Source organism: Chelonoidis abingdonii, chromosome 9 (genome assembly GCF_003597395.2).
Source record: "Chelonoidis abingdonii isolate Lonesome George chromosome 9, CheloAbing_2.0, whole genome shotgun sequence".
NCBI classification, from domain to species: domain Eukaryota; kingdom Metazoa; phylum Chordata; order Testudines; family Testudinidae; genus Chelonoidis; species Chelonoidis abingdonii.
The window spans coordinates 66,574,487-66,589,032 of record NC_133777.1 but is presented as its reverse complement, the minus strand read 5'-3'; the positions used below and the strand labels follow the sequence as shown (position 1 = coordinate 66,589,032).

General features: G+C 41.5%; 1 protein-coding gene across 1 annotated transcript in view; it reads left to right on the top strand.

The window, feature by feature from the left end:
• Positions 1–14,546, top strand: part of ATP8B4 (ATPase phospholipid transporting 8B4 (putative)) — a 157,225-nt gene that overhangs the window by 59,760 nt on the left and 82,919 nt on the right. The window contains exons 6-7 of the mRNA XM_075069659.1: positions 10,193–10,265; positions 11,547–11,617. Coding sequence (XP_074925760.1) covers positions 10,193–10,265; positions 11,547–11,617 — 144 coding nt within the window. The remainder of the gene's footprint in view (positions 1–10,192; positions 10,266–11,546; positions 11,618–14,546) is intronic.

The window sequence follows — 14,546 nt, the reverse complement described above, 5'->3', positions numbered from 1 at the left end:
TTTTCTCCTTATTCTCACCCCCTGGCTTGAAAACCCTGTAGGCTTTTTCATGATCAAAAATTACTGTTTGCAAACTTGGGAACCACTATGCTGTTTGGCAGCTAGTACACAAGTAAAGGGTTTACTTATACTAATACCAGATGCCAGTATTTTTCTAACTTGTCCAGTTTCAGATAAAAAGTCCTGGACTGTTCATTTGTTCCTTTTCTGAAGATTCATATTTGGCAAAACAACATCCCTACTTATATTACTGTGGCCTGGCTGGATAATACCATCAGCCCTGTTTTGGTTGCCCTTATCCAATAAGATATTTGGTTCAGCATGAGCTTTAGTGTGGGGTGGGAAGGGGTTATGCCTGTGCTTTGTGCATCTTGCCTGACATGTGGGTACTGCTCCACTAAAAGACAGAATAGTTTGTGTGTGTCCATTTGATAGGCAAATCCCAGGATAAAACGTGACAGGGGGGAGATCGTCAACTAGTGTAAAGTGTCATAGCTCCATTGAAGTCAATAGCTGAGAATCTTCCCCAAGGAATGTTGATGATATCCAGATGACTTTGCTACTACTTTGGAGCTCTCTGCGATTTGAGTTCTTCTCATCTCATGAGTTATCAGGACTTATTTTTCAGGGTGATTTCAATGTCAATGTCCAGAATAAGTCTCAAGCTTTCACTCAGTGACTCCCTGATATAGCTTCAGGCTCAGCCTGGACACGTTAAAGGAATTAAAAGAATAGCTTTGTCATGGCCTAAATATAATAATTGCTGTTTCCTAATGGTATCCCCACCTTTTTTGGAGTAGAGGGACTGTTATAATGGTTCATCATAGGAGCTAACAGACCCAGGTGGGTTCTAAGTACCTCTAGGCAGGGCTGTCCCCTTCCCGCCGGGGCCTCAGAGACATGCTTGCAGCCAGCTGCTTCCGAGAGCAGCATGGGGCTATGGCAGGCAGGCAGCCTGCCTGAGCTCTGCTGCACCACCGGCCGGGAGCCACCTGTGGTAAGTGCCTCCTGGCCAGAGCCTGAACCTCACACCTCCTCCTTCATCCCACCACCCTGCCTAAGATCAGAATCTCCCTCCTGCACCCTAACTCCTTCCCAGACCCTGCACCCCCTCCTGCACCCCAATCCCCTGCCCCCTCCAGCATCAAGCTCCCTCCCAGGAAAAAGACTTGTCTACAGGGTCCTCACAAAATCTAATAGCTCCAGGCCCACAGGAGAGTTAACCCGGCCCTTCCTCTAGGGCAGTGGTCTTCAGCCTTTTTAGAGACAAGATCATTTTTTGAATTTAAGATGAACCCAGGATCTATCCGGCCCCTTCCCTTCCCCGAGGCCCTGTCCACTCACTCCATTCCCCCCTCGCTTGCTGTCCCCCTCCCTCACTTTCACTGGGCTGGGGCAAGGGGTTGGGGTGTGGGAGGGGATGCAGCTCTAGGCTGGGGTCAAAGGGTTCAGAGTGTGGGAGGAGGCTCTGGGCTGAGCCTGGGGCAGAGGATTGAGGTGCAGGAGTGAGGGAGGGAGTTTGGGTGCAGGGATCATATGATCACACTGCACCTAATCTCACAGAATCCACTGGACATTTCATGAATTTTACTTTTTATTAGTGTCGTTTGTGATTTATAGATCCAAAATCCTTCAGGGATTGTCACAAATCAGTGTAACATTCTCAACTGTGGGATGTGCACTGGCTGAGCCTGCCCCAGGCTTGGGGTGCAGGAGTGAGGGGTGCTAAGGCCAGGAGGCACTTACGCAGGTGGCTCCTGGCTGGCAGCACAGTGGGGCTCAGGCAGGATGCCTGCCTGCTGTGGCCCCATGCCATTCCCGGAAGCGACTGGCTGCTGGCACATCTCTGCGGCACTTGGAGGATGGGGGGCAGCAGGTCTCCACGTGCTGCCTGCTCTCACAAACGGCACCCCCGCAGCTCCCATTGGCTGGTTCCTGGCTAATGAGAGCTGCGGGGATGGTGCTAGTTGCGGGGGCAGCGCGCAGAGCTGCCTCCCGCCCCCCCCATCCCTCCAAGGGCTGCAGAGATGTACCAGTAGCCAGCCACTTTCAAAAGTGGCATGGGACCACGGCAGGCCTGCCTGAGCCACCGGACTTTTAGCAGCCCAGAGATTGTGATCGACTGGCAGAGGCTTCAGGATTGACCAGTTGATCGTGATTGATGGGTGGTGACCACTGCTTTGAAGTGTAATGGATGCCACATCACTACTGTAAACAAGGACATGATTTGAGAACTGGCACAGTAATGTTTTCATTTAATTTATATGGCGCTGGTGAAAATATGAACTGTAACATTGCTGGGAGTCACCAGGTGATTCTCTTAGAGATACATCTAATTCTTTTTATTTGAACGTACAGAATAAGCATCATCTCTGGGAGAAATGCTCATGGTCAGCTATGATGCAGTTACTTTTTAAATGGAGCATGGTGGCAACAGATTTTCTTCTTTGTCTGTTGCAATCCTTCTTGGGTGTAGTTATTTTTTGCTTGTTTTGTGGTTATAACATGAAGCAAAGCAATCCATGGTGCCGAAACATTAACTTTACAGAAGATTTGCCAAATCAACTCACGTAAAATTAAATATTGAGTTCCTTGACTGTAAATAACTTTTCATAAATAAAACCATAGGTCCCCAATATTCTGCTAGATTTCCTGAGGGCTAAGCCAGTTTGAAGTTCCACTGAGGCAGAATGTTTGTTTTTCTGGAATTAGTCTGCGAAGATTTTTCTTTAAAATTGAATTGTTTTGGTTTTGATTATTTCTAAATAAATAATATATATTCTGAAGATATTAAAGGCCAGCTATTTTCTGATCACTCATTTGTTTAAACAGACTTTTGAATTGTAAATAATGTATTAAGGTAAAGCAGTCACAGAACAAAAATGTCTCAAATGGCAAAAATAATTACCAATAAATAAATCTCAAGCGATTGAATGTAACAAATGGAAGGACTGTGACATAGACATGAAAGAGTTGCAGTACAAGAGCAAACAAAAAGAGAGAACAATCCCAGTGATCATAGAAGCAAGTAGAGATGTAATGGGCAGGTAAAAGCAGCAGAGAATCCTGTGGCACCTTATAGACTAACAGACGTTTTGGATCATGAGTTTTCGTGGGTGAATACCCACTTCGTCAGATGAATGTAGTGGAAATTTCCAGGGGCAGGTATATATATGCTAGCAAGCAAGCTATTGTTCAACCCTGAGCTGATGGTGTCAAATTTGCAGATGAACTGAAGCTCAGCAGTTTCTCTTTGAAGTCTGGTCCTGAAGTTTTTTTGCTGCAGGATGGCCACCTTAAGGTCTGCTATAGTGTGGCCAGGGAGGTTGAAGTGCTCTCCTACAGGTTTTTGTATATTGCCATTCCTAATATCTGATTTGTGTCCATTTATCCTTTTCCGTAGAGACTGTCCAGTTTGGCCGATGTACATAGCAGAGGGCATTGCTGGCATATGATGGCGTATATTACATTGGTGGACGTGCAGGTGAATGAACCGGTGATGGTGTGGGCTGATCTGGTTAGGTCCTGTGATGGTGTCGCTGGTGTAGATATGTGGGCAGAGTTGGCATCGAGGTTTGTTGCATGGATTGGTTCCTGAGCTAGAGTTACTATGGTGCGGTGTGCAGTTGCTGGTGAGAATACGTTTCAGGTTGGCAGGTTGTCTGTGGGCAAGGATTGGCCTGCCACCCAAGGCCTGTGAAAGTGTGGGATCATTGTCCAGGATGGGTTGTAGATCCCTGATGATGCGTTGGAGGGGTTTTAGCTGGGGGCTGTATGTGATGGCCAGTGGAGTCCTGTTGGTTTCTTTCTTGGGTTTGTCTTGCAGTAGGAGGCTTCTGGGTACACGTCTGGCTCTGTTGATCTGTTTCCTTATTTCCTCGTGCGGGTATTGTAGTTTTGAGAATGCTTGGTGGAGATTTTGTAGGTGTTGGTCTCTGTCTGAGGGGTTAGAGCAGATGCGGTTGTACCTCAGTGCTTGGCTGTAGACAATGGATCGTGTGATGTGCCCGGGATGGAAGCTGGAGGCATGAAGGTAGGCATAGCGGTCGGTAGGTTTTCGATATAGGGTGGTGTTAATGTGACCATCACTTATTTGCACCGTGGTGTCTAGAAAGTGGACCTCCTGTGTAGATTGGTCCAGGCTGAGGTTGATGGTGGGGTGGAAGCTGTTGAAATCGTGGTGGAATTTTTCCAGAGTCTCCTTCCCATGGGTCCAGATGATGAAGATGTCATCAATGTAGCGTAGGTAGAGAAGGGGCGTGAGTGGACGAGAGCTGAGGAAGCGTTGTTCCAGGTCAGCCATAAAAATATTGGCATATTGTGGGGCCATGCGGGTGCCCATAGCAGTGCCACTGATCTGGAGATATATATTGTCATCAAATTTGAATAGTTGTGTGTGAGTATAAAGGCACAGAGCTCAGCAGCCAGTTGGTAGTCAGACCTGTTCATGATGACAACAGCACCTCCTTTATCAGCCTCTTTGATGATAATGTCAGGGTGGTTTCTGAGGCTGTGGATGGCATTGCGTTCTGCACGACTTAGGTTATGAGGCAAGCGATGTTGTTTTTCCATGATCTCTGCCTGTGCACTTCAGCGGAAGCATTGGGCAGGAAGCATGGGCAGGTAGTGATCTGTGGACAGGGTGGGGATAGGGATGTTTTGCTCCCTTGTGTAGTATGAATTCCATTGAATGCCACTAAGTTCCTGTTAAAAATAACAATAAAAAGAAAGCCCCAGGATGGGTAAACTTTCAGTCCATAGAACTATAGCTTGTTTCAAAAGGCAACAGTTTAATCAATACATTTCAGGCCGTTAGTTTTACTCTTCCAGAGCTGGTTGTCCCATTGTACAAACTTGCATGTAAATGTTTGTGCAAAGCTTAAAATATTTAGTATTAGACTTGTTGGAGCCCTGATCCTCTGTTAAATTAAGCTATTGTGTGCAGTTGTTCTTTGCATGACTGCATATTATGTACAAGTGGAATCAAGATAATGGATCATTGATACAATGCTGCCTCCCCAGAAAGAAGTGGATGTTATCAAACAGGAATTCATAAAAAACATCAATGAAGTTGGAAGCCTTCTAGTAGGTTGGTGCTACATATCTACAGTTGATATCCTTATTAACAGGAGAGGCAACTAAAGAAAACTGATAGAAAACTAGGTAGCTGCCTGGTTCACACAATTTTCCCTAACAGCATAGTATGAAAATAGTTTGAGGTAATGTTTGGCAACTACTTGTTTATGAATCTCTTGTCTTACCTGTAGGGAGTAGGGAGAGACTCTTGTTAGCCAGATACATCTCTGATCAGGGGTAGTTTTTTGATTGGTGGGACCTCAAGCTATCTGAGAAGGGCAGAGGTGTGGGGAGGATTAAGCAGTGGATTTCCTCCACTCCAATCCCATTTGGCAGTAAATTTCCTCCAACTGTCAGATTGACTTCTTGAGTGGAGAGTGGGTCACCCTGTGAATTGCTAAATCAGCACAAAAATATGGGGGATTTAGAGGGAGTACAGAAGGGACCAAACAGTTGCTTGCATTGTATGTGCCTAGGACCAGATTTGCTTGTGTCTAAATGGATATTTATGACTTAATTTTTTTACCCCAGCAATGCTGGATACTTAACCATACCAGACTGACCCCTGGAGAAACACTGTTGTTTTGTTTTTCTGCATCGCACATAACACCGTATTAGTTGCTGAGCTGCATAATTAGTTTTTTTTCCAAATTCAACATTCTGCTCTCTCTTGATCATCTCTAGTACAGACTGATTGGTTAAGAGCGTCACTAGGGGCATCTGAATGGCTAATCTAATGCCGTCTTGTGTATTGGTGCCACAGCTGGTCAGGTTATTCCCTGCTGTAGGGAGTATGGTTTATTCTGTACTGGTGTTTTTAAAATAGAGGTACTGTTGTTCCATGTTACACATGTTTTATTCTCTGAAGTGTGGTCTCTGCAAGGAGAACTAATTCACAAATGTGTCTTCAGAACAAGAAATTGCAACTGTTAAGTGAAAACTCAGACTTCGGTAAAAGTTGATCTTTAACCTAAGATGCTTTTTAATACTTGAGCTCCAAGAAGTGGGATTTTGTTATGTCAAATGCTGATGGAAAATGCTAAAGTGGTGGTTCATACAAAAAGCACTAGATATGTTGCCACCAATATCCTGATGTTTAAATTGTATTTTGTTCTATCATCATAATCCTTCATTTATATAGTTCACCTTGGCACTTTCTAGAGATGATATTAAATCTTGTCTGGACTAGGGAATTCCACAAAAACAAAACAAAACAAACTGGTACACTCATCAGACTACCCAAATTGGTACCAGGACATCTGGGAGCTCCATTACAGATGCAGCTCTAGCAGCCCTTGCCACAAAATGGTGGTAAAAATGCCAGAAGCAGTTTGAGCCCTGTCCAAATCTGTCTGTATTCATTGAATAGCTGTATTTGCAAGCCTGGCTTCTACTGGAGTCACTGTAATGCACGTACAGTGAATCCACGGGGCTCCAGTGAATCCTTATGGTTTCCTTATGTGGGAGCAGAACAAGATTCCATGTGTCATGAGGTGACCTGTTAAGCAGGGCTGAATTTTGAAAAGCAGTAGAAATATCAGAATAGTAAGCATTTTTGTTCCTCAGTATTTTGACATTTTAATTGGGATAATATCTATCTACAGAATCATGATTTGAACTCTGTGCTACCTGAGCTCATTGAGGACATTACAGGAAAGTCAAAAAGCAAAATTTAAAAGAGTTAATAGAGAGCTCCAAAGCTCTGATGCATTCTCTTTTTCATTCTCACTGCATCTTTCTCTCTCAAACTCTCCCCATTCTGAAATCAGTTTAGGCTAGGATTTTCTATAGAGTCTATGGGGTTTAGGCTTCCAGTTTCCCATTGGCATTAACTCATTAACTCATTTGAAACTCCCACCCCTAAATGTTCTGTCTCTTCTCCCTTTCCAATGAGTGCAGCTTAACATTTTTTCTGATGTGTTATGTGAGCTAATCAAAATGTCCAAGACAATTTAGGTTCAAACTGGTATCTGCTGTTAAGTATATGGTTTTCAGATGTTGTCCAAAGGATTTTTTTTTTCTACACACAATATAGCACATTCTGCCTACATAACTGTAAAATGGATCAAATCTTTTGGAGCTGTCAGCCTTCAATTGCATACACATTTAAAGCATAGCACAACAGCATATTGTAGTGATCCAACAGGGCAGAGTGATGGCTTTGGGTGTGGTTGGGTATTTAAGTTAATTTTTAAAATGACTGTTTTGACTAAATTTATGGCCCCTGCATAAAGCCAGAGTAATTTGTCTTTGTGGGTGAAAGGTGTGGAATTTCTTAATTTAAAATTAAACATAATATATACTGCTTTATTAAAATATTGATTGGAGATACATGAAGTCACCGCTCCAAATAAATTGAGATATAAAACGTACAGTTTTTGGAGAGGAGAATTAATACTCCAATGTGGCCAAGATGCAGGGCTACAGTGGAGCCTTTGGATTGCTCTCCTTCATTGTTTGCATAGTCTGTTACTATGCATAGGCTGGATCTACATAGTTGGAGATCTCACGACCTCATTTTAATCCTCCATTCCACCTTCCATGTTGACCTATGTGGAGCTAGTAGAGACTGCTTTCAGGGAAGACTAATTAGGGTACATCTACACTGTATTTTAAAACCTATGGTAGCAAATCTCAGAGCCTGGATCTACAGATTCAAGCTCACAGGTCTCACACTACACTGCTAAAAACCTTCCAGAAAAATGTTCGTTTAAAAACACACCAAAAAACCCAAGCATGAACATCCCCCGGAGATGTTTTACTGTTTAAAAATCATATTTAAATAGCATAGTTGCAGCGCATTTAAAAGCCAAAAAATTCATGATTGAACCTGAGTCTGCCCCGTATTTCAGGATGATGTAAGCTCCCCACTCTTATCCCTCCAGAACAGAATGATTTCAGGGCAAAACATGAGCCATAGCTTTGGATTTTCTAACTTTTTCAATATGTGTCAGAGGCTAATGTTAATATTAATAAGTTGGTTTGCTTAGTGGTTTTCCTGGATTCCTCTTGAATCCTTAGCCCTCAAATGTCATGGTGACTTGTCCCTCTGCTGGGGGAGGACTGGCTGCAGTTCTGAGTTGCCTGTTAGAGATCACTTGAAGAGGAAGGTTATGCTTTATCTCTGAGCAGAGCACTAATTCTCCAGCACTTTTCAGCTCTTGCTGGGATTAACGTTCTTTACACAGATTTTATAATGACTAGATTAACAGTAGGTTACTAATGTCAATTAGAGTTGGGCCCAAACTATGATATTTGCCTCTAGTTTGGGATACAAATGATCATGAAACTCATGTGTAAGGATCCAGGGTCCTATTTGGACTATAAATGATGACTAAAACTTCTACTTTATCAATTAAGTTTTCCCTCAAGTTTTGTCCTACAAATTAGCATAAGAAACAACAATACTGCAAATAAATTACGTTCCCTACAACTGTTTCCTTTAAAGATTATCCAAATACATAAGTGCACCTGAAAAACTAAATAAAATTAAGTTAAATGTGCTGCAACTAACGTACAATTCCCCACTTAAGATAAAGAACAGAAGAGAAGAGAGCTTGAAAACGAGTGAATTCTGGCTCTAGATGAAAATGCTGCAATTGAAAACTTTCCAGAATATGTACTTGGATCAGTATTAAAGAGAAGTTCTTCCAATGTCTAAGCCAAATGACCTAGCATGCTGATAGTGCAGGGCATATTTCACGGTTGTATAAATATTTAAACTGTTTTCCAGCCTATAAGACAAGTAAATTAGATTTTTTTTTTTTTAGCTAAAAATAAAACCAACCTTTGTTACTACCTTGTAATAACCCATCTTTATTCTGAACTTGACTGGAATTGGTCAGTACTGTTATGTTATCCCTACAGAGAAGTACTTTATTAATGCTTCATTGCAATGGGACACAAGCTCTCTGACATCTCAGTGAATTTTATACAAAAACATCTGAAAGTTATATTGATGCACATGGTCTGTTTTTCCTCTGGCTGGCTACAGTTTTGGGGAATCCCTTCCAATTCAAGGCAATATCTAATCATTGCAGAGCCTTTGTTGCATTGTAATTAGGGCCCTACCAAATTCATGGCTGTGAAAAACACACCATGCACTGTGAAATCTGGTCTCCCCTGTGAAATCTGGTCTTTTGTGAACTTTTACCCTTTACTATACAGATTTCATGAGGGAGAACAGTGTTTGTCAAACTGGGGTTCCCAACTCAAAAGAGGATTGGGTTGGGGGGGGTCACAGTGTTATTGTAGGGAGTTGTGGTATTGCCACTCTTACTTCTGCATTGCCTTCAATGGCCAAAGAGTGGAGGCTGCTGGCCAGGCACCCAGCTCTGAAGTCAGTGCCCCACCAGCAGCAACACAGGAGTAAGAGTTGCCATGCCATACCGTGCCGCACTTACTTCTGTGCTGCTGCCTTCAGAGTTGAATCAGAACCCCTAGAGTTACAACACTCTGAAATTTCTGATTTAAATATCAGAAATATTGCAATTTATGACTTTTAAAATCCTATGATCATGAAATTGACCATAATGGACCGTGAATTTGGTAGGACCGTAATTATAATGCATTTGAATTAGCCAGTGCAAACATGGAAGAGTTTTTCAAATGTTAGCAACGATGAATACTTGTTCAAGCAAGCTTGAAAACAGCTTGCTATTTCATTTTTTCTTCTGTTTTCTTTGTTCTCATTATTTTCTTTCCTTTTCTTTTTTCCATGTCTTATCTCACTCATCTAAATCTCATGTTTTCGTTTCCCTTCTCCATCTCTGTTTCCTGCTCTTCAGTCATATGTGTAATGATTATGACAAAGATCCTTCTAGTATACAAGAATCTGGTAGGGATCTTACTGAATAAAGTCTTTACTAATGTTATCACCAACAGAAATAATTATAAAATGGATAGTAGTCAGTTTGTCATACAGATGATTTGTTAATAATGGAGCATAGTGTTTGTTTTGAGTAGGGCACTCTGAGCATTGATTTTTGTAGTGTAATAGTGCATATTTAATACCTTGTAAATGACCTTAAGGCTACAAGTGTAAGTTACTATCTCTCACTAAACATATTTCTAGAAAAAAATAAGTGTGTATGTGTGTGCATTTTATCTTTCATAGATTACAGAATGAAAAATGGATGAATGTAAGACCCGGTGACATCATTAAACTGGAGAATAATACATTTGTAGCTGTAAGTAGTTCAGATATTTTCTTCCATAGTACATGTCACAGAGAAATAAAATAGTAACAATTACTTGCCTCTCTCTATCTTTCTGTGTGTAGTGTGTGGCTGTTGCCCCTTGTTTCCCACATGCATTGATACCCCCTCTGGAAATGAGGGCTTGTCTACACTACCGGCCGGATCGGAGGGCAGCGATCGATCCAGCGGGAGTCAATTAATCATTTCTAGTACAGATGCAATAAACTGACCACTGAGCGCTCTCCCATCGACTTTGGTACTCCACCAGAATGAGGAGCACAAGCGGAGTTGATGGGAGAGTGTCAGACGTCTACTTACCGCAGTGAAGACACTGCAGTAAGTAGATCTAAGTATGCTGACTTCAGCTACGCTATTCACAAAACTGAAGTTGCATCGACCCCGCACGGTAGTGTAGACAAGCCCTTGCTTTGACTCTGTATAACTTAAAATACTTTTCTCAGGAGGATGGTATTGTAATCAAACACAAATATACATCTGAGTATCATTTAAAGCTTTATTTACATGTATAGAAAACCACTCTTCATTTACTCCTTTGTGCTTATGTAAAATAAAGGCCTAAAAGTATATTTACAGCGCATCCTGTCAAGGTCTATTATATTATAAATTCTCCGTCAAAAATACTATGATCTGTCAAGTAAAAGTGGGCACACTTTTTATGATGTGAAGTACTGACATCACCAAGACAGCAATAACTTTTTGTAGCCCTATCTGGTAGTGAAGGCACTATGCATGCACAATATGCTGAATCACCTGTACCCAAAATCCTGCAGGAATTTTTCATTGCAAAACTTAATGTTCATGAATGGGAACCATTTTAAATATGAAAAGACTCACTTTTACAAATTTTAGATTAAATTATCCTCTAATTTCAATGGAAGTACACTGATTTACACTGTCGAAAGATCTGTACCTTGTGTAAAAAAAAAAAAAAAAAAGTGTCAATTCATCCACCTCATGGATTTATTGAAGTGATTGAAGCTGTGCCAGTTTACACCAGGTGAGGATCTGGTCTATAAAGTCTGTATGTATGTTTTCTCTGTTTGGTAATTTAGGGGAAAAAATTAAATTTGTTTCAGACATGAGAATTTGAAAGAAATATTTGTGCTATATATTTAGATAAGAAAAATTACAGAGAACATGGTGGTGTATCTTGGAACTTTTTTGTATCTTATATGAGCCTTTTCTCAATCCTTTTACAGCTTTGCGAGATGACAGAATATATTTAACATCACTTTTTTTTTTTTTTTACAGGCTGATTTATTACTTCTGTCTAGCAGTGAACCACATGGTCTCTCTTACATTGAAACAGCTGAGCTTGATGGGTAAGTTTTAATCTGTTAGAGTAGTTAACAGAATAACATAATACATTAAAATATATTATTTATGTGTGTATGGCACGTGGACACCAGCTATTGATGACAGATATATTTTTTTCCTAATGTTCTTCTTCAAGTGGCCTCTACATAGTCCCACCCTTGGGGTATGCTTTTGGTGCAGTCTGACAGTTTTATACTTAATAGCAGTGAAGCTGAAACACTTTAGCACCCCTTTCTACCCATCCTCTTGCTATTCCTGAATGTTATGAGGGCAAGGATATAAATGGAGGTGTGACACTCCAGTTTCTTCTGTTCCTTCCCATTGTGGTTGTGGAGACTGGATCCTCCCTGGATCCAGTTCCTCAATCTACAGTGCCATTGGATAGTTTCAGTTCTTGGTTGGTTAGTTTTGGACTGAGTTTAGTCCTTTATATTATATTATTTTATTTGAAATTCTTTTTTTAATTTTTATTTATTGAGGCTCCTCTAGGTTCTGCACTCCAGTGCAGTCTGATGGATCCTATGGTAGTTCCAAAAGGAAAGTGGCTAGGATTTTATCCTTCCATCTTTCCCACCTCTGATGGCCAGATTGGGACTGCCACCTGATGTGCTTGGACTACCTCTGAGCCTGTTTTTCCTGCCAGCTTGGGACTTCAGTACCTTGCCTTGTTTGAGCCAGACATGCTTGCCTGCTGCAAACACAGATCCAAGTCTGACCCACGTCCCCCACAAGCTGCAGGCGTAACTGAAAACAGCTTAAGAAGTGCTCCTTTCTCCAGAACTCCTATAACCAGCTCCCAATGGGGTCCAAACCCCAAATAAATCCATTTTACCTTATATAAATCTATTTTACTCTGCAGGTATTAATGTTTACTCTGGGTTACTTAATAAGTAAAAAGTGATTTTTATTAAATACAAAAAGTAGGATTTAAGTGGTTCCAAGTAATAACAGATAGAACAAAGTAAATTACCAAACAAAACAAAATAAAACATACATGTCTAAGCCTAATACAGTAGCAAACTAAATGCAGGTAAATCTCACCCTCAGAGATGTTCCAATAAGCTTCTTTGGCAGATTAGCCTCCGTCTGGTCTGGGTCCCGCAGTCACTCACACCCCTGTAGTTACTGTTCTTTGTTCCAGTTTCTTTCAGGCATCCTTTGGGGTGGAGAGGTTATCTCATGAGCCAGCTGAAGACAAAATGGAGGGGGTTTTCTAGAGTAGTACTTCAATCACTGTTTAATTAAGACTCCATGTCCCACCTTCCTCATTTCACGGTACTGCTTAACAGATTATCCCAAGAGTGGAAATGCATAGAGACCACTCAAAGTAAAGCTTTAGCCAGAGTATTTTTATATGAACTCCACACGTTCACAATCCCCATCTGTCTTAGCCTCTTCCTCAGAGACGTTATTACAGCGATGGACCTGAGGAGTCATTGGAAGGAGCCGAAGCAGCTAGAGCAGCATGCCACTGTTTTATAGCCTCTCTGTCAGAACATTCAGGAACAGTGAGGGGAGGGGCTTGAGGGGTGTGAGAGAGCTCCAATGGCACTTGAGAGGGCAAATATACTGGTCACTGGATGAGTAGTTTTCTGTTCCCTGAGTGACCAGAGCAGGGGCTGCACTGGAGTAATCAGGAACCTGCTAGAACCAATTAAGGCAGACAAACTGATTAGAACACCTGCAGCCAATCAAGGCAGACTAATCAGGGCACCTGGGTTAAAAAAGGAGCTCACTCCAGTCAGGGAGGAAGGAACCAGAGGAGAGGAAGTGTGTGAGAGGAGCTGGGAGCAAGAAGATAAGGAGCTGAGAGTGAGAGGGTGTGCTGCTGGGAGACTAAGGATTACAAGTGTTATCAGACACCAGGAGGAAGGTCCTGTAGTGAGAATAAAGAAAGTGTTTGGAGGAGGCCATGGAGAAGTAGCCCAGGGAGTTGTAGCTGTCATGCAGCTGTTACAGGAGACACTATAGATAGCTGCAATCCACAAGGCCGTGGGCTGGAACCTGGAGTAGAGGGTGGGCCTGGATTCCTCCCAATTCCTGATCAGACTCAGGAGATGTTGACCCAGACTGTGGGGAAGATCACTGAGGTGAGCAAATCTGCCAATAAGCGCAGGACCCACCAAGGTAGAGGAGGAACTTTGTCACACACTGCTAGCACATCCCAAGGGTAGGAATGTGTAGAATCTGTCTCAGAGAACTCCAGTTACAGGTGAATAGCGTGTGAATGGTGTACTTGTCAAATGCTGGAACAGTTTAAAATACATTCATGTGATGATCATCACATGTTCAAGGCTCATGTCTTTGGTGCTTATACAGCATCTACTCCAATGTGCGTGCTACTAGAAACCGATAACAAATAATAATTAAGGAAGTCACATTTTTCTTTGTGCTCATTGGTGCCATATACTCTGATACCATGGTGATAAATGACAGTATAAGAACCTAAATAGTCTGACGTGAATGATAGTTCATGTAGATAAATAGTCTTGCATAAGACCAAAAAATGTAATGAAGTATAAAACTGAATAACAGATAGAAAAACATAAAATCATCATAATAAAACCAAAGTAACAAAACCTACTCCAACAAACTCATTTATAGCATATCTAACTATATGAACCTTTCATACTGAGTTTCTGAATACTAAGAGAGACTCCTGGGAATAGTTTCCTTAGCCACATATTTCCAAGTCAGACTTCACCTCTTTAAAAGAATTAATATTCTAACTTGAAGAAAGTAATATTTTTTTTTCCAGGAGTTAATGACTGACATCATTGGTTTAAATACTGGTAAATTTGTAGATACTGTACTAGTTTAACATGGACATAGCTTTATCTGCACTAAAAATTGAGGCTTTAATTTGTTTTGATTTAATTATTGTTACATATTCCAATATCTGTTCCACCAACCATATGCAAGTGTGTTCACTTA